Raw genomic sequence first — 23,335 nt, forward strand, 5'->3', positions numbered from 1 at the left:
GACCTGGCAATGACCGTGAACTTGACCCACGCACCCCCCCGTTCCCCGCTCGGCCACCTCCGCGATCCGCGCAGCGCGCTGTTGCAGCCCCGGGCGGCCGCCAGGCGGCGCTGCCGGCGAGGGAGCGGCTCCCGGGCCTCTTCACCGTGTCCCTCCGCGCCGCGTGTCCCTCCGCGGGGAGCGGGCAGCAATGTCTCCTGCAAAGGGTCAGGCGCTTCAGTTTTAAGAAATTCTGGCATACGCTTTTGGCCACTTAGAGGAAACTAAGGCTTGGAATTAAGTCATTTACGATCATTCTGTTGTTTTTACTTTAAATGGAACTTGACTTTCTTTCTTTCTTTCAGAAACACTTTGCTGGTGTGAGGTGCAAGTCCTTGCCATGACACAGGTTCTCGGCCTCTTCTTGAGCTAAGATCAGCAAAGAACAGCTGATATAAATAGATAAATATCCTTCTGTAACAGCCCCAGGGAAACTAAGTAGAAATCGATCATCCCTTCCTTTTTTTGGTGTTTAAGCAACTTGATTCTGCAAGGTCACAAAAAGCACACTGGAGTATATTTAGAGATTTAAAAATGTTGGGTATTGTACCCTGACAAATCTGCACCCATTGGGTGCTTTAACAACCTCTTTTAAGACAGTTTGATGCCATATCTAGAAAACACGATACTTTATGTCCATTTCATTTTCTTGAATGCTACACATATCTCCAAAAGATCCTATATACCATGTGGAAAGCTGTCACTGCATTTATAGAAGCAGATGTAGAGATACCAGGCTTGTGCAATTCTGGTTGGCAGCTTCCAGGTTGTAAAGCAGTGTGGTCTTTTGTGGCTGAGCTTCACTTTGTCTCTCGGTTTTGTTCCCTTTTAGGGCAGGCTGTGATTCTATTGCCGTGTCAAACCCTGGAGAGCAAGGACGGGCTTGCACTGGTCCTGCCCAGGGTTAAACTGGGCTCAGGAGGCAGCGAAATCCCTCCTGTTGTACCTGATGGGCTTCCCTTGTCACGCTGCAAATGAGGTACCTGAGTGATCCCGCTCTGTTCATCTCTCTCCATCAGGGGAAACACCAACACCAGCTGGGGCTCTGAGCGTTGCTGTGCTCTTGTGTGGCAGCTTAGGAATGAACTATGAAATCCATTTACAGCCCGCTTAGCAAACAGCGATATTTGCATCTGGACATCAAAGCGAGCTGTTCGCTGGAGTTCAAAGGCAGCTCTGCAAACAATAAATCTGATAGGTGATGAAGATGACAAAGGAAACTCTGATATGGTTGCATCATTTCTGTCCCCTACTTCCTCCATGTGCTTTCCATGCATGTGGTTTCAGGGAATGAATTAAACAGGAAGGATTGTCTTCCCTGGGCTGGGTCTGACTTAACAGCTCAACAATACCCTTCCTGATGGGCTATAGCTTTGGTAGGTAAGTCAGAGAGGTCTCCTCTTACAGTCAGGGGAGAGAAATAAGCTCTTCCAGGGCTGAATTCAGCTGCTCAGAGCGTGGCTCGCCCCGTGCTGTGCTGCGCCCTGATGCAGATTACCCACAGCTCTAGTCTTAGGCCAGGTTTTCAGTCTGCCTTTGGAAGCACTCAGCCTGTTGCTCTTTCCCTCTTGCAGCACAAGTGGCCTCAATGCATCGTTGGGTTTGCACGTGCCCTGCCAACAAATACCGTGCAAGACCTCTGGAGCAGAGAAAAGTACAGAAGTGTGGAAATATAACTGTGTTGGCAGCCCAGCCTCCTGAAGATGGTTTAGCAAAGGCCCAGACAGCCGATTTCCAATAAGCTGGTTGTTCTGCGTGCACATTATCCCTGGCGAGGAAAGGTGTCAGCAGTTGCAATCCAAGGAAACAGCTACAGCAGGCATCGTGCTTAACGCTTCTGAGCCTTACTGCATGCAAAAAAATGTAAAGCGTTCCCGGACCGTAAACGCGGTGGTGTGGTAATTTGCTGCTGAGTACTACTCGTATATTTATGTGAAGAAATAAATATATGGTTATTAGAGAGAACCTGTGAAAGACGGTAGAAAAGAGATGGAAAGGAGGGAAGAAGGGAGCATCCTTTTTCAGTCAAATTCACTGGGGAGCTCAGAGGAGCAGAGCTGCACAGAATTAGATGACTCCCCATTTGCAATCGCCTGTCAGCGTGATGCCCATTGCAGCAACACCCGAGTGCAGGATGGGAGGTGGACGCGGCACAGGCCGGGGAGGAAGGGGGTCAGTGACAACCAAGTGTGAAAGGAAGGGCAGGTGCAGGTTAGGAATAGGGTTAGGTTAGGGTTAGAGTTAGGATAAGGGTTGTGGTTTAACTTAGGTTAGTGTTAGGGTTAGGATTAGGCTTAGGTTAGGGTTAGAGTTAGGGTTAGTGTTAGGCTTAGGTTAGGGGTAGAGTGAGGTTTAGGGTTATGATTAAACTTAGGTTAGGGTTAGGGTCAGGGTTATGGTAAGGGTCAGGGCTAGGTTAGGGTTAGGATTAGGCTTGGGTTAGGGTTAGAGTTAGGGTTAGTGCTAGGCTTAGGTTAGGGGAAGGGTGAGGTTTAGGGTTATGATTAAACTTAGGTTAGGGTCAGGGTTAGGTTAGGGTTAGACTTAGGCTTAGGGTTAGTGTTAGGATAAGGGTTAGGGTTAAAATTAGGGTTAGCTTAGGGTTCGAGTTAGGGTTAGGGTTGTGGTTAAACTTGGGTTAGGGTTAGCGTCAGGGTTATGGTCAGGATTATGTTAGGGTTAGGGTTATGGTTAGGATTAGGTTTGGGTTAGAGTTAGGTTTAGTGTTAGGCTTAGGTTAGGGTTAGGGTGAGGTTAGGGTTATGGTTAAAATTAGATTAGGGTTAGGTTAGGGTTAGGGGTAGGTTTAGGGTTAGGATTAGAGTTAGGTTAGGGTTAGAGTTAGGTTTAGGGTTAGGTGCAGAATTGTGCTGGTGGGTAAATCCAACGAGCTTGCATTATAACCTCAGAGCTCATCAGTATTTTCAAAGCAACGGGGCCAGATTCTCCGGTGCTGTGAGAACTGTTGGGGTACATTGCGAGGCACGGGGAGAGCCTTGCGTGGTAGCAGCTTATGTTTTGAGTGAAACCAGTACAAGAAGTGAGCGTGAGCAGTGGACATAGAGGATTTCTTTTAATTCTTTTTAGAAACAACCAACGCATTACATATTATTCAGCACAGGCGAGGACACTGCCAGCCAAAATGGTCAATGGGAAGATGAACTCGGAGGCTGCAGGAGCTGCTGCCTTCAGCAATCGGGTACGAGGGCTTCCCATGGACAGCGGCTTTGCAGTAGAAATTCTAACATTAGCGATGATGGACAACGTCGTTTCTTGGGTTCACAGAAGCATTGCTGAGATTATTGACTTATTAAGCAGGAGCTGCCAGGTGGTTCATGGCAGGTTTACTGAGTCCAAGGAGCAATTAGCCAGAGATGTTTCGTGTTTGGTATTTCGTTCAAATAGGGTGTTTGGAACCGGAGCCTTTTTTCCAATCAGATCTGTTGACCATTTTGGATAGTGAGCTACTGACCCCATCGATAGAGCCTCCTGAACAATGCCCTCGAGTAAAATTCAGTGTCGAGAAGTTCATTTTCAATTAAGAAGAGATATATTACTAAAGCACATAAAAATATAGACGACGACACTTCAAGGACAACAGCAGAAACAAGCACCATCACCATAGCACCCCACGCTGCTGGTTCCATAGCACTCTGAGACATTTCACACCGATATTTTGATGCCTTTTAATGGGGACAGAGAAAAGCTTTTCTAGGCTTTCTTTAAGGAATTTGATTCTTGAGGTAAAACCAAGACAACCTGCTCTGCAGCCTTGGTACCCAAATCCAGACAAACCCCCCTGGGCAGCTCCACGGAGTGGAGATCGTAGGACTCAAGTGGCCCCGGATGAGTTTTTTCCAAACTTCCAATAATTGGCCATTTTTTTTTTTCATCCGCTGCTCTGTTTCGGTGTTAACAATAGAGCTGAACTGATAACAACTTCTTTTGGAAACACAGCCTAGTAAAACCACATCATTGCCAAACTGTTCCTAACGACGAGTCAGGAATGGGCTCAACCTCCGCCTCTCTTCTCGCGGTGCTTGCGTTCTTCCCATTGGCACCTGTCACCACGACACCACCAGTTTCTCTATCTGACAGCATTTTCTACATCGGTGCCTACTCTCCTCTAATTAGGGCTGTTCCTGCCCAGTGTCCTTTCGAACCCCAAAGGAAAATGATGTGAAACTATCAGTGACAGTTTAATGCAGAAGAAGCATTTGCAGAAGCCAGACACCGTGGTGATAGAGCCACTTGTTCTTATCATGCAAAGAGCTTTTTTCCCTACTGAGCAACACTTTTGTTTATTCCAAGCAGGATTTGTTTGTTTGTTTACAGTAAATACCTGTCACATAGCAACAGAAACATTACCAAATAATTATATTTATAATGTTAAGCTCCTGGGTCTAGAAGCTTTTAATGAAAAAACCCACACATTCCTGATAAAAAATAATAAATAATGTCGCCTTTTCTTTTTACATTAAAAATATCTGTACATGATTACACAATATAACAAAGTACGGGTTTATTTTCTAGGCTCAGGGTGGCATCTCTGGGTTAGATCTTCATCTAAGAAGGGCAGAGGCTTGCAGTCTTCATCCTGGGTATTCCACACTGTGGGAGAGCCATTCTCCCAAAGTCGTGAACTCTGCAGCCTCTCCATGCAAAGGTGGCAGCGTCTCACAAGCAACACGGCAACATCTACATGCAGGAAGCAGCTAAAGACTGAGATCTTTGCAAACAGAGATGTGCATGTGGTGATATTGGAAAGTCTGGGAGCTTCTTGCCTCAACCGGAAGAGAACGGAAACAAACAGCAAAATAAAGATGGAAAACCTAAGTAGAAGTCTGTCTTCTTAATGGAGCTGGAAAAGCTTGTTGGATGGTGTATTTTTCAAGATGGCACTTAGTGATGTATTACAGACCGGCTCTGGCTCTTGGCCAACCTCTCCTCTTGGTTCCAGTGCCCCAGAGCAGGACGGCACTGGCTGCTGGGCCACGGCATCAGGGCCACGTCCCAGCCATCGGATGGCAGAGGGCGGCCACTGTCCCTTCGCAGCAGGACCCGCTGTCAGCGCAGAACGTCCCTGTGGTCCCACTCCAGCGTGCCGGGCGCTCTGTACACCTGGGCTCTGCTGCCAGCAAACGCAATGAAAGCACTGACAAAGGCAGCTCTGCAGGGCAGGGGGATTCAGCAGCTTCCACCAGTGACTGTAACCAAAAGGCAAATGCTTCCTCTTACTTGGCCAAAGAAAAAGTGCTTTTTCTCTCCTGACAGCATCTGCTCACCAGTGGGCAGCACCTCACACAGATAAAACCTGCGTTTAGTCTCCCATCGTGTTAGGGCTTTAGCCAGAACTTGTCATCTTTAAGATCGTGGTGTCACAGGATGGAGAGGTGGCTCGGACACGGGTGGCAGCTGGAAAGGAGTAACAGGAATCCCTGCCCTGGGTGGTTTGTGTCTGTGTTGTTTCCATATGTTAACAGATATCAGCTCACTGATGCAGTTGTATAGTCCGGCTGTCCTGGCAATCCAGGAAAGTCCCCTCAGCCGTTCTGCTCCTGTACCTCCCGTTCCCCATCGCCCTGCACGGGTGCAGCTGGACGTTCAGGTGAAGTCAGCGCAGGAGGCACCATGGCAATGCAGATGAAGGAGTTTTCATAGAGTCCTGCTGGCCGTGAAGCCTTTGGGTATCCTAAAAGGAACCCGCTCGTTCAGCTGGGCTGTTCCTCTTCTAGGATCATGACTAGAAACAGGACTCCTGGGACTCAGGGTCGTTGTGGATGGGAAGCTTCTCGTGTTCCTGATGATGCCCATTATGTAAAACAGTGTACCTAGGGGTAGAAAAACATGAAGAAAGATACGTTAGTGCTAGTTAAATGGACAGGCTGATGTAAAATGAGTTCTTGACAACCACAAAGTACATCTTAAGACAGTACATCTTCCAAATATCCAGATCCCACATTAAGCAAATGTGAATCCCTACTTTGCTCCATGGCAGGGAACCAAATCTTCAGTTTGATGCAGTTAAAGCAATGCAGGAAAACCAAGAACCTGTTGGTTTTCATGTACCTAAGGTGCAGCTGGCAATGAGAGGAAACCAGACCAAAGAACTAACTGGTCATCAGTGGGCGGACATAGCTGAAGGCACTTCAGTTACTGTCTTCAATAAAAGCATTTACAGAATCGTTTGAGACTAGCTTGGGAAGTGAATGCTGTTCAAGATGAAACCAAGACCAACATTTCATGGCATTTCCACTTAACAAAAGAAAGTACTGTCTGTCTATTGCAGAGCTGGGTTTAGTGCCAGTTCTATTTGTCTCATCAAGCCAGTGTTCATGTTTTGTGTCCTTTGGAGGTATCATGTCATGCATATACCTTTCTGATACTTTTTCCAGGCGTTGGGCCAGAAATGGAAAAGCAGAATTCAGATGTGAGGAAGCCCACGTTCTCTCTTACCCTGTGCTCATCTACCAGCCCGTGTCCTGCTGTCCATCTCAACGAGGCTTTCTGAACAGAACTGGTGGTTTAGTTTGCTAATGACATGCAGCTCTTCTCCCTGAGGTGCGTATAATGCCACTGAAATGTCTGAGGTACATGATCTGAGTATCCTACAAATGATGTATCCACCAATTCCAGTAGATCAGCCGTGGACTCAAAATGAAAGGCAGGGTATAAACTACAGAATTTGTAGTTTTGCCTATCAGAATTTGTCCTGGTGAACATTCCCAGAGGAATTTACCTTCTAATGCACTGGATATTGTTTTTCAACATGGTCAGGCTTGGTTGCTTAATACACGTCACTGTATGTGCCCATGTATCCATTAAACATCGTCCCTTAGTACTCCATCACTTTAAATAATGATCATATATTTCAAAAAACGTGCTAATTCTACCAACGAGATACAGACTCGATGCAAGAAACAGGACATTTTGCATCTATCACTGAACAGACACTCCAGTTAGATGACCACGAAGCATACAAGTCGTAACGTAATTTTAATTGATACCAAGTCAGACAGAGCACATAGGGTGAGGTGATCCAGCAGAGCAAAGTCTCTGCTACAAAGGGTGATAGAGAGGAGAGCCAGGAGCCCCTCTGCTCTGTGAACAAGGCAGACAGACTTGAGAGCAACTCAGGACTTGCTCGGGAGCACGACAGACAGGCACTGAAAGAGCCAAAGAGCCAAACCTTTCCTCCTCTTCTGCAGCAGTCAGAACACAGTTGTGCAAGAGCAGCAAGTTAGCAGGTGATGCCGTTTGTTACAAAGACGCGTTAAGCTAAAGAGAAGTCATTAAGGTGTCCCAGGGTCTCCTGTGTCTGTCTGAAGCTCAACACTTCCAGCTGTTTACCCTGTGGGGAAAGAGGACGGGTAGGAGAGGAGGAAAGAGCATCCGAAGGCAGCACCGTGGGGTGATGGCTTGTTCTGGTGCGGGCACATCACTCCTAAAGGTCTTACCAGCATCTCCAGGAGCTGTTGGAGGAGCCCTCTGCCAGCAGGGCTGTTTCACATTCTGTGGTTTCTTCAAATGAAAGTTCAAAGACACTCGCCAGTAACACGGCAGCAATTTAGTGTCAGATAACGGGCAGAATTATAACAGACCTGCTTTTTCCACGCCACCGTATCTTAACCGATCTGCTCTTTAAAAATACAATTAATTTTTCAGGCATCTGTATGTACGGGAAGCAAGTTCCAGAGACGAAGCGCGGCTGCAGCTGCAGCTCCGTTTGGCCTCACCTGGTGTGGCTCAGCTCTGCCCCGCTGAGCAGCCAAGCACCACGGGATCCATCACTGACCGCAGGAAGAGAACAACATTCAGACCCTGGGTGTGCGGGCTGAACGTTTCAGGAGGAATTTATCAGGTAGGTTTGAGTAACGAATACATCTGAGGAAGCCATAATACGCGAGCAGGAAAAAATTTGAAAGGTTTAAATGCATTAAGCGAATTATCTGCAGCAAATGAGTTGTTCAGCTTTCCTGACTATATTAATATCCCTGTGATGGGATTCGTATACGCTGGCATGTTAAGGTACCAAGCTCAGTTGCCACCAGCACCCCTGGCTGCCCCTGCCCTCTGCACCCCGGGGGGACAGTCACTCACTTCATTGACAGCTTTACTGGGATCATAAACATCACCGCCCAGCAATAAAGCCCAATAATGGAAAGACTTTACAACCTATAAAGGGACCCTGCTGCAGGCTATTCACGTACTTGCCAAATAGTACTTTAATTGTGATGACGACCAATTTGGAGAGAATTGCTTCTGCATCTCCCGCTATTTCTGACAGTCCAATGGACTCTTTAATTAACGGGTTGGATTAGCTCTTAGCACAGTGGAGGGGAGCTCTGTGGTTTTACCCTCCATAGGCCCATGACCAGAACATGGAGCTCCAGTGTTATTTAGGAACTCAGCAAGAACCAGGGAGAAAACACCAAGCGATGCAGTGGCTCTTTGTCCTCTTCCCACTTTCACTCCCTGCAGAGCTCTCCCCAACACCAACTTGTACAATTGATTAAGGAAGCAAAGCCAAGAAGCTGCTGATCGTTGCCTTCCTCACCTCTAAGGACAAACAGTCACTGTTTCCATGGAGCCAGAGGTCCCTGCTCAGTCCTCTCCTGATGAAGAAGCCCCCGGTTTCCAGCTCGGGCCCCCAGGACCACGCCTGTCTTGATGCAGAGCGGAAAGCAGCGCAATTTCGGGGCAGGGTTGCTGGCTCTGAACACAAGAGCTAACAACATCGATTTCCTCGGCAGAGCACGACCCGGGAGGAGGGGAAGGACCCCCCGACGGAGTGTGTGCCACCCCGTATCGGAGCTCGCAGCCACCCGTCCGGTTTGGAGACAGTTCCCGGGGTCCCTTGGACAGTGGGGAACGGACAGGAATTGGAAGGTATCTGCTCCCTTTCCCAAAAATGCCTCCCACCACCCTTCATGCCTGCGGTATCTACGTAAAGCTGCCTACGCTGGTTACACACACCCACACTCTGCGCCAGCCTGGGAAGCACAGCTTGCTGTTCTGCACCTGTTTTACCCCCAAATTACCCCCCTGGCTTTTAGCAGTAGTCTTTGCTCTGAACATTGGTACCCATCCTTTTTGCTCTGAACATTGGTACCCATCCTTCTTCCATAAGCTCCCCGTCCATCAGCCTGCAGGCTGTTAATCCCGATGGCTGCTGCAAAGGGCCCCCCGCAGGTACAGAAACTCTGCAGGGTTTGGATCGCATTCGTACCGATGCTGCTCGTTAATAACAAACGGAGCGCACGGGCAGCCCTGCCCAGCTCCAGACGGACCGACGACGGCCCGAAGGGCTCGTGTGGTGGCTCCCGCACGCCATCAACTTTCCTGCGTGTCTGCCATTCCTCCCACCGCTGGTCCTGCTCCCTGTGCGCTCAGACAGGGTCACGCAGCTTTGGTTCAGTCGGATGTTTGCACAAGGAGGTGCGAGCACCGGGAATTAGAACCTGAATAATGGCCAGAACGGGAGAAACGGAGACTCCTTCAGTCTCAACCAAGAACCCTTGACATGATGTCTCTGCCTTCATCTGCTTTCTGACCAGATCCTGAAGATCCTGGTGTGAAAACAGCGGAGCAGATCTCAGAAATGAAAGCCTGCAAAGGAGCTGAAGGGCAAAGAACTGTTTGCAGGTGCATCCTTGCCAGGTGATGAAGCTGGTGAAGTGCAGCTGGTAAAATGAGGTTTCCAAGAAGGAAAGCAAAGAGGGGATGGTTTCTCTCAGTGACAACATAAGCCTCTTCTTCACAGAAGTAAACACTTGTTAGGATTAGAGGAGGACAAAATGCTGCTGTGTATGCTGTGATAAACTCTGAAGATTTACGCTTTGCCTGAGAACAGATTCACGTTTTTAATGATGGAAACCACCACCACTGAACCCAACCACCTCAGGGCACAGAGTGCAGGAGGAGGCTGCAACTCTATGCGGAATCGAGCTTCCGAATTGAACAAAGAATTGAAACTTTTCTTGGATTTGAAAATGAACTTGGTCCACAATTTATCTTTCCTTGCATTTCTTTTTGTTTCCTGTCAGAGCTGCACAACTTCTCAGTGCTTTCCCATCTGGAAGATATGCCGCACCATTATTGTGGCTTCACACTCAATATAGTGTCCATTTCTCAAAGCTCCGTTTCTTTCAGATGGACTTACAGAGAAAGAATAAATATCTCTCTTGAACACCAAATTGGGATTACGGTTAACAATCGCTTGGCAGACCAGAGCAGGTTATTTTAATGAACTCATCATTCTGAAATAAGCCTTCCACCATCTGTTCGGTCCCATAATTATAAATGCAAACAACATAATTCATAAATGCACTATAAAAGAGAGGGAAAGAGAGAACAGCTCAAGCTGACTGTTTGTTAGTTATTCCAGGCAGTGATGCATCTGCTTACTTTGTTCCTGTTTCAGGAGCAGGTAAAAAATGGTCCTTTAATTCTGTATTTTATGGCAGTCACCAACCCACAGTAAATGATTGCCCGTAGGTGACAGAGATGTCGTTAAGTGCACTACAGCTTCTGGTTGGCATCATTTAGCCACATCTATGATGGGAACACACAGAAAAGATCACACAGCCCATCCCGAATCCCAGTGACAATGCTATTTCCTCCCTGAAAAGATGCTTTTGGAAAACTGGGAAATCTTGGGAAACATTCAGAAAATGGAGAAGAGCGTCAACAGAAAAATCCAAGAATCTCTGGAATTTTCTGTTTGAATTTGCGACATTTTTCATTTTGAAAGAAGCGTTGGGTTTTTAATCTGAAATACACAAAATGTCAAGATGGAATGTAAACAAAACGTGTTGCTTCATTTCCATTTTTTCTGTTAAAAAATGAATACACATAAACCAAACTAAATGCATTTTCGCGAAACGCTTTGTTTTAATATATCTGCGTTTTTGATGTTCAAAAAGTCCAAGCAGAAATGTCCCTCTCTCGCAATTAATGGGTTCGTAGACTCCATGAAATGGAAAGGTTTCCAGTAATTCTGTAAAGCCTGGGCTGAACGACTCCAGCTTCCAGCTGCTGAGTGAACCGCCACATCTGGCCATCGGCAGGAAATCCTTCCAGCAGGATGAGGAGAGCATCCTGCCACCTGCTCAGCACCATTCCCAAAGGGAGCCAGAAATACAAGCTCATTCTACCTTTTTGTCGATACGTATCAACGCTGCAGAACACGTAAATCGATTTGATAATCGATGCTGAAAAACTACGGCTGTATCTCATAATTCTAGGTCGAAGAGCTCCTGTTTCTCGGTGGGTTTCTCACTTCGCCCTGGTTCTGAGATGAAATACTCGCAAGATCTCCGAGCAATGAGGTTTAAGCTTTTTGTGTGTCGTCCTTCTGCTGTGTCTGGTTGACCTGCAACCCAGAGGAGACCAGCACGTTATCCAAGGTGGGTTTACTACAGGTAGGTCTCTCTCTGCACCTACTCATGTTCTGCTTGGGCCAACACAAGCCAATTCAGAGATAATTTCTCTTCTAAACGTACGAGAAACCAATGAATATAAAAAGAGCGCGTGAACTGAGAAAACACAGTGAGGCCCGCTCCAAGAGAATTCCCTCAAATATCAGATATTTTCCCTTTAACTCTGCAGAGATACCCTTGGTATTTGTTTTCTGTGCGCTGTCGAGCGCGGGGCTCCTGCCCGAGGGGGCTGCAGGGTTTCGGACCCGGGGACGGTGAAGCCATTGTGGCCGGTTCCTGGGAGCTGGTCAGGCTGGACGGCAGATGGACGTCTCCATCCCATCCTCCCATGGCCATTTCTCTTCATTGCCAGCTGACGGCCTGCAGAGCCCCTACCGATGTGATTAGATGAGGAAAGGGCCTGGGGTAGACAATGATGTGCTAAATCGCCTGCTGGAGCCCTGCGGTGGAACAGCCGACCAGACGTGGTCGGGATCTGTAACGTGGCCAAGGAAATTCAATCCATCCTCTGCACTGAGCTTTGCAACAAGGACCTTCCTTTGCCTTCACCGCTTCTTATTCCAATCCTGGGCAGGGATCATCTTTTACCTGTGTGTAAAACCGCCCAGCGAGTGGATTTGATGTCTCAAGCAGCAAGAGCAAAGAGAAAATACTCCCAAATTCTTAAAATGCCTTAGCCAAGTTTGAATCTGTCCTAGCCTTATTTAATTGATTTTAACAAAGAGGAGCAAATATCAGTGGGCCGTTCCTCCTTAGACGTGATGCAGTCCTTTGGGAAAACACGGGCGAAATCCACAGAAATGTAATCAAAAGTTCCATTTTCGCATTGCAGCTGAATGGTGAAAATCTGGATCTCAGGAAAACATTTGGATTGCTAAATTATTTATACAGATATGACATCAATGTTGATTTTACAGTCATTTGTAGTCAAATGTAAATACAAATTTGTCTCTATCTCATGACGTGTTTATTTTTTTCCACTCTTAAGCAGTTATGCTGAATATCTTGATTATCTTTAAATCAAATAAGGCTGTTCAGACCTTGCGAGCTGGAATTAAGCACTCATCATTCTTCGCTAAATTTCAGTTGGAGGTTTTAAAGCCAGCTGTCTCCAGCCCACGGAATCCAGCCTCCAGTACATTGTGTAAGACTTCTAATGCCTCCTCGCGTTTCACATTTGCAGACGGTTCTCCAAGGAAGTAAAAAGCTGGGGAAAGAAATAAATGACTTTCTTTGTATGTGGCGAGTGGCAGAACACAAGGCAAGCAGCTATCAATGCTGTTTCTGCCCTTTCTTAGGGACACGGTTTAGTGGTGGCCTTGGCAGCGTTGGGTTAACAGGCTTTTCCAACCAAAACGATCCCATGGTTCTATTCTATCTCCAAAAGTGGAGGTGAGCAGATAATGTCCGGTGGAAATGTGACCGCAGCGACACAGAGCCACTACTGCTTTAGCTTGATGTACAATAGAGAAGGTGCCTATTTTCTTCTGGCAAAACAAGAACAAACTCCCTTCCAGTTCATTAACTTTTGTGTTTACAGTAGAAATGTATCCTTTTTTTTTTTTAAGGAGGATGTTTAACTCCTTTTAAAAGTGCAGGCAAATAATAAGCTGAAATATGATTTTGAAATGAAATGTCAAAACACCTCAGCATCTTGTTTTCTTCTCATGTTCTCCTGCTGAAAACATTTGCTGAACTTGACCCAATCAGTTCGTTTCCCTGGAACTGCAAGTGCTAAGTACAACTTCCTTTTTTCAAAATTCTTGTTATTTCCAGGCTTTATTAATTAATTTGGTCTAAGAAAAACGATAGGAACCCATCCAAGCTACTTTAACTTCAACAGCTAATCCCAGCACGCTGCTCCTTTGCTCAGAAGACTCTTGTTCCATGAATGGAGGAGAACCACATTGGCCTCTCATTGGCGCTGGACACAACCTTTCACTTGGCACAGGAAACAGATTGGATAGAGCTTGATTAACAAAGATAACTAATTAGGAGCCTGTCCTGAGTCAACCAAGGCATTTCACACAGGTCAGCAAAGCAGCAAAGGGTTGAATTCAATAGAAATAGGGCTGAAGGAACACATTTTGGATGTCATCATCCCTGGGCGCTGGCTAAATCCTTTTGCACGATGTTATAAAGTCTCATTGTTGCATTGGGTAATCACCTCTTAAGATGATAATTACCAAGATCAGCTAAGTGAGCTATTTTAAGGAATTGTTGACAGAAGGTTACCAAGGGCTCAAGACACCTCTTTTCCCAGCTTCCTTAGGCTTCCGTCTTGCCGCTGCTTGACCCAAATGATGTTTATAAGCTTCCCTATTTTCTGCTGCAGGACGTTCTGCTCAGCTTCAGCAAAAGGCCTTGGACTTTGGATATTATGAACATAAATGTGACAATGTCTGGTGATGAAAAACATGGGATCCACACCGCAACCAAGGTGATGGAGTCAGTCCAGAGATGCTGACTCCCTCCATCAAAGATTTACAACTTGTTAATGTTATATTAGTTGATGTTTCCACAAGAGAAACAGAAACCTGGGCGCTGAAGGACAGAAACTAAGCTAAGTTTAAAATCAGCAGAGAAACGATTTGTTTTCAATGATATAAATCTATTTGCTAATTATAAGCACCAGCATAAACAAGCAAGCAAATGACCGAGGCCATTCAATGCCACGCTACACAACATGGGCACTCTCCCCTTCTCACATTAACTCTGCATTTCCATTTCTCTCTCATTAATGTTAAGTTTCACACTACTTTATGTGCTCTAATTACCTGAAGTTTTTGCCCTACAGTTCATGTTTGCACCATAATTAATGCCACATTCATAAAAGACCCAAATCTGATAATTAGGAGAGTACTCGGAAGTGCTCGTTTACATTAGAAATACACAGCATCGCATTAAGAGCAGCTTTGACTGCCCACAGATGGGATAGCTCATAATAGGCTTCTGTTTTTAACTAAGGTGTTTCAATTACTGAAGAACAAGCAGGATCAATTAAGAATATTCAAATGGAAGATAATGAATTTTTTTTTAATAAATGGAGATCTCACAACTGGCATAATTAAACCTTTCATCTGCAAAGATAAAAACCACAAGGCATTCATCAAAGCTGTGGAATGAAATAGTGGCAAAACCCCTTGGAGCTGCTTCCTTGTGCAGTGGAGACACCGCAATGGAGACCACCCCTGGAATATTGTGTCCAGTTGTGGCCCCTCAGCTCCAGAAGGACAGGGAACTGCTGGAGAGAGTCCAGCGCAGCCACCAAGATGCTGAAGGGAGTGGAGCATCTCCCGGGTGAGGAAAGGCTGAGGGAGCTGGGGCTCTGGAGCTGGAGAAGAGGAGACTGAGGGGTGACTCATTCCTGGGGATCAATATGGAAAGTGTGAGTGTCAGGAGGATGGAGCCAGGCTCTTCTCGGTGACAACCAGTGCAGTACAAGGGGCAATGGGTGCAAACTGGAACACAGGAGGTTCCACTTAAAAATGAGAAGGAAATTGTTCCTGGTGAGGGTGGCAGAGCCTGGCCCAGGCTGCCCAGGGAGGTTGTGGAGTCTCCTTCTCTGCAGACATTCAAACCCACCTGGACCCCTTCCTGTGGAACCTCAGCTGGGTGTTCCTGCTCCAGGGGGGATTGCAGTGGATGAGCTTTTGAGGTCCCTTCCAACCCCTGACATCCTGGGGTTCTGTGGTTCTGTAATCTCCAAACGTATTGCAGACCAGCAGCCTGGAGCCCCAAGACTGGATTTGTTTGTCAGGCTTCAGATACGCGCCACGGTGTCAGAACCGCAGCCACCTGGGAAATCAACCGGTGGCTTTTCTGCACTGAGATGTCCAGTGAAAAACGGCAATTTTGAAATCTTCTGGAAAAAAAAATTCTTCATCTACTTTTTGAGTGCAAGAGCAGAACTTTTTGGTGTCCAAACAAGACTTTCTGCAAAGAATGATGTGGTTTATAACAAAAGCCTAGCATATGCACATTGTTAATGCCAGTCACTAATTTAAGCTCCTTTGTGAACAGCAAACTATCGCAAACTCCCTCAGAGCACGGCTGTATCCTGGCCATTCTGGGTACCCCGGCACTGTGGTGGAGCTGTAGGTGTCTTAAGGCACCTCAAGGTAAGAGCTGAAAATCGTGTTTTCTCGTAATGGAAAAACGATGCAAAAATTAAACAACAAAAAACAGTACTGAAGAGAAGCTGCCAAATTAATGTATACTGTGATTAAATTATAAAAGACATGCCCATCATTAACCAATGGACACAGGATAAATGCTTTCTGACCACCTGCAAAATGAGGGGATATTCTTCAAGTTTTAGATCCTTCTGCATGACAGGAGGGAGTCAGAAGATTGAGTGACACATTGTTTAGAAGCAGAGTGCTTAGTTTATATTTAACTAATAATTAATAGATGTATTGTAAGAAACTAAATGATTATAACTATCATCAATTATTTCTTAGTATAGATGTATGTCCAAATTTCCAAAAATTGTAACGCATCTGTAATAATTATGTGAATGTAAGCAACGCAAGAGCATCCAGTCTGGAGCACTGATGGAGGATGGAGGATGATCCCCAGTGTTTCGCAGCACTGCTAAAATAATGTTGTAGAATTTTGCCAGCTTTCCATCCTGCTCACCATGGTGAGCTACCACTCTTCCCTGCTTCTTCCTCAAGGTTCTTCAATGAATATTTCTATGATATGCATTAGCCGGCACATTCCTGACTTCAGACTGCTTCTCTGTCTCAGCCCACGGGGCATGAATCGGTAAAACTTTATACATCACATTACGAAAAACATTAACATGGTAAACTTTTGAGCTGTGCTCATAACTAGTCGTATTTTGTAAGCATTTTCTTAGGATTAAATGTCATACCACAGATGGTGACATTGGAAGTGGGTGCTTAATTTGAGTAAAATCTCCCTATTCTCCCCCGTTCAGCCTTGGTTTGTAACTGCCCAGAGCGTTTTCCCGGTGCCGAGGGGCAGCAGCAGAACCCCCGCTCCATCCTCCCATATACGCCCCACTTGCAAACATTAATTCCCTGCATCACTTTCAGAGACGGTTCCTCCTTGTTTTTAGCTTGGTTAAAACCGATACCAAAATAAGCCAATAAGTACATATTGCTTGGTGGCTGTGCTTTCATTCCCCTGTTGTTCTTCAGGAAGGATGATGCTTCGTTTGCTCATCTGCCTTCCCTGCCAAGAGCTGTTTCACAGCCAGGTTAAATTGTCTTCAGGAGCGTGCTGGGGAGGACAGGAGGTGCATCTGACAGCTTCTTCATTTCAATATGATTCAGAGGTTGCTCAGTCCCCATTTTCTGTTCGCTGTATCCCCAAACATCCTGTGACGACTCCTGTTCTCTGACTTCAGCCTTTCCAGTCTCAACAGGAGTAGTTCCTGGACATCTGCTACTGAGAACCTCATGGGAGTGATGCCAGTTCCTGCTCCCTCCAGCCCCAGGGACCCTCTGAGCTTGTGTGTGCAAGGAGGACCAGGGGAAGAAATGTTCTCATCTGAGCATCATAGCAAGCAGAACCTCATCTCTTCTGGAGATGTCCAAAAGAAAACCATCAAGCTCAGTCTGAACATTTGAGTACACAATGTCCAAGGATGCTTCTCCAAGTGTCAGGAGAGGTAAAAATCTGAGGAGGAAAGAGTATTGATGCAGTTTCTAGCTTTTGGGAGGATGAGGGAAATCCAAGAACTAGGGAGCATAATCAAAGCAGATATTTATCCTCTGATGGGTTTCATAAAGTCAAAAGAGCCCTAGGCAATCCCTTTTGAGATCCTCTGTTACCCAAATGCCTTGTAGATTGGAACGTGACACTTAAGAGCTGTACTGATCGATGTAGTGATTTTGATCATAGGAGGAGGTAACCAGTGCAATCAAAATATCTGGCAATCAGCCGGGAGAAACACACAGTAATCACTGATAAAGTCGGATTCCTTCCCCTGCTGACACAATTAAGTTTTCAGGGTTTTTTTGCAGAAATATAAGGTGGGGAAATTAAGTTTCAGGTGAAACTAGTAATTTATTCTACTTGACGTAAAGTGAAACGCTGGCAGAAAACAATCCAAAAATGCTTTATGAATACTGAGTCTTTGCATTGACTCAGCCAAGTTTGAGTCTTTTAAGCATATGTGACACACTGGAGGCTTTTTGAATGGGCCTGTGGAATATGTATTTTCATTGGCATACAAGTCACATACCATAGTTACACCTGCAAATGACAGAGCACAACCACAACAGTATGTGGTACCTAAATCTGAACGCAAACTGTCTCGGCAGATCAGGGATGATATACTTCTCATTTGTGCTGTGGCAATAGTCATTGTATGTTTTAAATATCATACGGATTCCGAATCAAGAGACTGATTTGCTTCAGATGGGACAGATAAGCCCAAAGTCGCTAAATTTTGTCACTGGTAAATTCTGTTCTACAAGCTCAGCTTTTCCAAAGCCTCCCCAGCTCCTGGCACAGGTAGCTCAGAAAGCACGAGAGCCCAAGAGGAGGCACCGGGAAGATGAGGGGATGTCCCAGCAAGTGCAAAATCACCCTTCAATCCACAAATGAAACTTCTGTCCACATGACAATTGCTATATTACTGAAGGGATTTCCTCCTAGTCTATCCAGCATGAGAAATACCAGTTTCTTATTTAAGCACAGAATGTCTAAAACGTAAAAGCAAAACCAGACATGAATTAAGCAAAACCCCACCTGTGTTTCTCCCTGGTTTATGCTGGTTTAGGGCCTTCAGCCTGAGCCAATGAGCTTGTATTGATCAGGTTTGCTTCAACCCATGGGCCTGCTGCCCAGAGCACCACAGCCGGTGCTGTGCAGTAATTCTGATGATCACCGAACCCACTGCACTGCAGCCTTTCTGAGCCCTCCGACCTCCTTGTGCTTGTAACCGAGTGTGCAAAACCTGCTGTTACCACTGGGCTACTTGATTTCTTCAGGTCCTCCTGCAGATGTGTGTGTCCTTTGGGGCTCATAAACCCAGCAGCCCCTACCTGCCCATTGCTTTATATATTGCCTTCAAATTTAAAGTGCAGAAGCAAACAAATAAGTTCAAACTTCTGAAGTTTGTGATATCCCTCGGTCGCTTCTGGACCTTGATATTTTCTGCTTCTGCTATTTTCTGCTATTCTATTCTGCTAGAATAGAATAGAATAGAATAGAATAGAATAGAATAGAATAGAATAGAATAGAATAATTTGAGTTGCAAGGGAAAATATTCTATCATATCAGATTTTAAGGAGCTGACTGCTGTCTCTCCCTTAGAATTCACCAATATGGAAAGACAGAGAAAGACAGAGATGACATAGTCTATAAATCTCTGCCTTAGGCTCTGCTTTGGTAAATAAATGTTGCTCAGCTTTATGTTAGTTCCCATTCTTGAGGAAAAGCAAAGCAATGACACACGTAGCAAATGGAACAGAAAACTGCATGTTAGCCAGCAGGTTTCAAACGCTGCGGGTTTGGCTCAGCTACAACCATCACCCAATAGCAAACAAAGTTTTGTAAATACAATTCTTGGTATTACATCGAGGCCATTTAAGATGCACTTTGCCTAATAATTTAGCAAAAAATCATACCCCTGCATGACTGGCGTGATAGTTGTGATGTGTAGAAAACATGAAAGTTTTGGCCCCTTTTTATGTAGCTTCATCTATGTGTCTATTAAAATGCAAAAGTGTATTAGCCCTTATAAGAAAAATAAGAGGTGTGCCGGACTCTGCAGACATTTGTTCTTTATTATTTTATCAGTGCCCATCCTTTGCACTTCTGTTGCTTCTTAGAACAGCCTGACAGCAGGAATTCTTTTTAAAAGTGAAGTTATTTATTCTGGATCGGAGATCTTCGATTTGGCCAAAGCACGTGGTTTTCACACACTGAGCGTCTAAGCCCTTTGCTTGTGCTTGTAATCACTTATTATTTGTAAGCGAGCAAATACAAATATTTATCTTTGGGTGTCTTAAATTGTGGCCCTGTTTTCCATCCAGAATGGTGCTATCTAAAAACTAATACCTGAGAACAGTATTATTTGGGGAGGACATCATCACACCCTTGGCTAACGAGCACATTGGACAAGGGTGATTTCAATCATGGCAATTAAATTGAGTTTCCAAACATCCCCTGTGATGTTGAGAACATCAACGCTGAGCTCCTGGTTAGATGGTCTTGTTTTGAAGCTTGACTTGATCCTGAGAGCTCTGAGCTTCATAGAATAGAATAGAACAGAATAGGATAATTTGAGTTGCAAGGGAAAATATTCTATCACATCAGACCTTAAGGAGCTGACTGCTGTCTCTCCCTTAGAATTCACCAATATGGAAAGACAGAGAAAGGAAAGACTTGGGAAGGTGAAGACGCTGACCCGAGGTGGCTGCTGCCCCTTCCACTGTGACAAAGAACCCAACCTCAGCTTTCTCCCGTTCTCTGGAAGCCACGGAGCAACCAGCCCCAGGTGCTCGGTGAGTACCTGTACGCTCATGGGAAGGGTTAGAAGGAGCCACATGATTGCAACTGTCACCGTTTTCAGGGCACAATCACATGAATTATGTCAGAGAAATGCAGTATTTTTAGGATCAGACACCCTAAAACGACAAGCAATTTTTTGGATCACGAAGGTTGTTCATTTAACGACCAGCTCACCTCCTTATTGACCTCCAGATTATTTGCTGTTGCAGACCCACTGAATGGGTTCACACACCACAATCTCCACCCTGAGCTGCTTGCAGCCGAATCTCAGTGTTTTCCCTAATAACACAGGAGCCTAGAATGGGTTACCTGAAAAATAAGCCTTATCTAGCAAGTGGGGATGACAATTACACTGTTCCTGTGTTCCTAATGCAATCAGGAAATTGCTTTCAAAAAGGACCACAAGACCTGGTGGCTCCAGATAGACTTGTCACCTCATATACCATCCAAAAAGCAGTTTAGTTACCAACATGGAAGTAATTTCAGCCGACTCTACTGGTGCAAAGAGTGTTTTTCTTGCTGAGCTTTACAGTTTCTGAGCGATTGAAAAGCACTGAGCGAGATCTCACAGTGATTAATAACAGTCTGAAAAACAAGGTTTCAGCTACGAAACTTGGTAATATAGAGCAAGTTAACTTCTGTGGGAATTCCCACGCTGGCTGTGAATGCGCCATAAGGATGGGGTGGTATGGAGACCTCAGAGTGGATGCATGGCTCAAGGAAACAACTATTCAAATAAAATAAGGCTGTTAGGCCTGAGAAATAGAATATGGAGGGAGGCTATCTATTGAGATAATCTATTATATAGGCACTGGGTTTGCAAAATCAGAAGATGAGGAAAAGGAATGTATCAGGAGACCCAAGAACAGCTGCAGATTGCGTGAAACCTTGACACTGGGACACGGGCATGCCCTGAGCACACGTGCAGCAAGAGAACATCACAACTCAGGCACAAAAGGTGTAATAGGTCAAATGGGATTTCTGGGCAGGGATTCCCCACTTCTTGGAAGAAAAGAATAAAATCTAGCTTTCTTTTTAATGTTTAGTTTGACCCAGAACAAGTGAGCTTTCTTTTTATGGGAGACACCACTTCGAGTTTCTCTCCTGAAGTAAGAACTGATGACACTGATTACTGGAATTATCCTTTCGTTCTGAATAAGCTAAGAAATGCTAATTTCTCCTGACCATTTCATACAGCTGCTGTGCCTGGAGTGTGTTAATGTGTTCCACAGATACGATGTGTTGCTATCAGAGTAGAAGATCAGAGAAATTAAGAACACATAACTGAGCCGTAAAGGAAATCTCCTGTATATCTTGGCAGTGCTTTATCTGTGCTACCAGGCCTCCAGCTGCCAAGGTCTTCCCTCCTGGTTAACGGGCATGCCTGTGTTTGGCCAAAAATAACGGGTGTGTTCCAGGGGTTAAACACAACCTCCTTAAATAAACCTGGCTGTTGGGGTTGCCATTGCCGTGTTGTTGAACACCGCGTTCCCGGTGTGTGCCCTCCTGGGTTCAGATGTCACAGCCGCTTGTCCGGCCGCTTCTGGATTGCTCGGTTTCATCTTCTCCATCTCTAAGTCATGTTGCTTAATTAAGCTGTGTTGCGGGCATCTCTTGAGCTCAGTTATCTCTTCATTTAATTACAGTAACGCACCATATAACGTTCTCTGTTATGGGATGTTTTGCACAATAGTTTAATCCAGAAATCGAAATAATTGATTAGTTCTTAGAATATGTCTCTAAATGGGTGGCCAAGTAAACTGCATGTTTGTCGCAAATGCCTGGACTTGTTAGTCATCGTGATCTGTTGCTGATATTATATGCACAGAATCGGAGACGCGTTACCCAGTGCCGTGGCTCTCAGATCTCCGTAGGCTCTCCTAAAGTAGGAATCAGACTAAGATTAAACAGAGGTATCTGGCGTTTCTCAGCTGAAAGGCTTGGCCACAGCCCAGGAGAGTTTACAGTTATGGTCTTGTTCCACAAATATTTAGTCCCTGTGTATGTTTATGCCCCCGGAGAAGAGGAGAGTGAGAGGAGACCATGGCAGCTCCAGCTTCCTCAAAGGGGAGCAGGAGGGGCAGGGCTGAGCTCTTCTCAACAACAGAGCCCAGGGGATGGCAGGAGATGTGCTGGGCAGGGTCAGTGGGACATGAGGTAAAGGTTCTTCACCCAGAGGTGCTGGACACTGAACAGGCTCCCAGGGAGGGGTCACGGCCCCAACCTGACAGTGTTCAAGAAGAGACCGGACAACGTCCTCAGACACACGGGGTGACCTGTGGGGTGTCCTGTGCAGGGACAGCAGTTGCACTCAGTGATCCTGTGGGTCCCTTCAAGCTCTCAGGACGTTCTGTGATCCTAACTCCTGCAGCAAGGACAGAGCCGAGCAGAGGGAGGGGACAGCCCTGAGCAGACGGTGGCTGCCGGGCAGCGCAGGGCTCTGCTGCGCTCTCAGCATCACTTGGGGCACCCTTTGCCATCCTGCTTTTCTCACTTTGCTGCACACAGCTGTTGCTCCTCCAGCAACACAACCAGAGGCGAACACAAACCCTGATGATTGATTAAGACAGGAGCTTTCTTCCCACCCACCCATATACACTCACTCAAATACACTTTACCATAAAAGTACAATACTTGCTATAGAAAAAATAGGCAGAGCCTGACTGCTTTGCTATCAAAATTTCCATGAACTTTCTGCTGCTTCTTGAACTGAACAGAGACATTTGGATGCATCAGCAATCACTCCACGTGCAGGACACTTGTTTTTTGCTGGTTAGGAGACTGATGAGAACGTGATGATCCTTGGAGACTGAAAAATAAGTACTGAGGGGGGATTAATTCCAGCATGAAGCTTTCATTGATACTTCTGGAATCGGCTCCATCCAAACGGGGAGAAAAATCCAGCTGGCCCAAAGCCCTTATGAGCTTAGATGCTGGTTTTCCGGTACATATGGCAGTACCATTCAAAGAGCTATGACAATGAGACTGTTTATAGCTCTGGAAATGGCGCTGCCATCTGCACCACGGTGCAGCGGCTCATCCCCAGGACGTGACTCCGCGGCAGGACCCATCCCGCGCCCTGCTCTTCATCCTGCTCAAGCGTCCCCCTAAAACACAGCGCGACTCCCGGGGCGTTGGTTGCGATAAATGAGAATGGAGGCACAATTTTTGGTTGAGAAATCCCTGTTATCTTAAAGAAGAGCACCCTTGGCGTTCCTGTTGTTGTCTGGAGGAGAGGACAAGGAGCTGCCAGGCACAGGGTCTCCTGCTGCTGGGGCTGCAGCTCTGCCCAGCACATGCTGAGGGGGCAGCTGAGCGGTGCCAGTGTCCACAGGGACACAGCACATGTGCACAAACACGCA

At 45.9% G+C, this 23,335-nt stretch overlaps 1 protein-coding gene across 3 annotated transcripts in view; it reads right to left on the bottom strand.

Moving 5' to 3' along the window:
• Nucleotides 1-3,080: 3,080 nt before the first annotated feature.
• Nucleotides 3,081-23,335, bottom strand: part of HTR4 (5-hydroxytryptamine receptor 4) — a 90,602-nt gene continuing 70,347 nt past the window's right edge. For 2 of the 3 annotated variants that reach the window (XM_065849011.2, XM_071814621.1), the window contains one exon: nucleotides 3,081-5,870. In XM_065849011.2, coding sequence (XP_065705083.1) covers nucleotides 5,783-5,870 — 88 coding nt within the window. In that variant the 3' untranslated portion in view covers nucleotides 3,081-5,782. Of the gene's footprint in view, nucleotides 5,871-7,228; nucleotides 7,391-23,335 lie in introns of all 3 variants that reach the window. The other variant, XR_010652327.2, reaches the window with a different exon arrangement.

Source organism: Patagioenas fasciata, chromosome 14, assembly GCF_037038585.1.
Source record: "Patagioenas fasciata isolate bPatFas1 chromosome 14, bPatFas1.hap1, whole genome shotgun sequence".
NCBI classification, from domain to species: Eukaryota; Metazoa; Chordata; class Aves; order Columbiformes; family Columbidae; genus Patagioenas; species Patagioenas fasciata.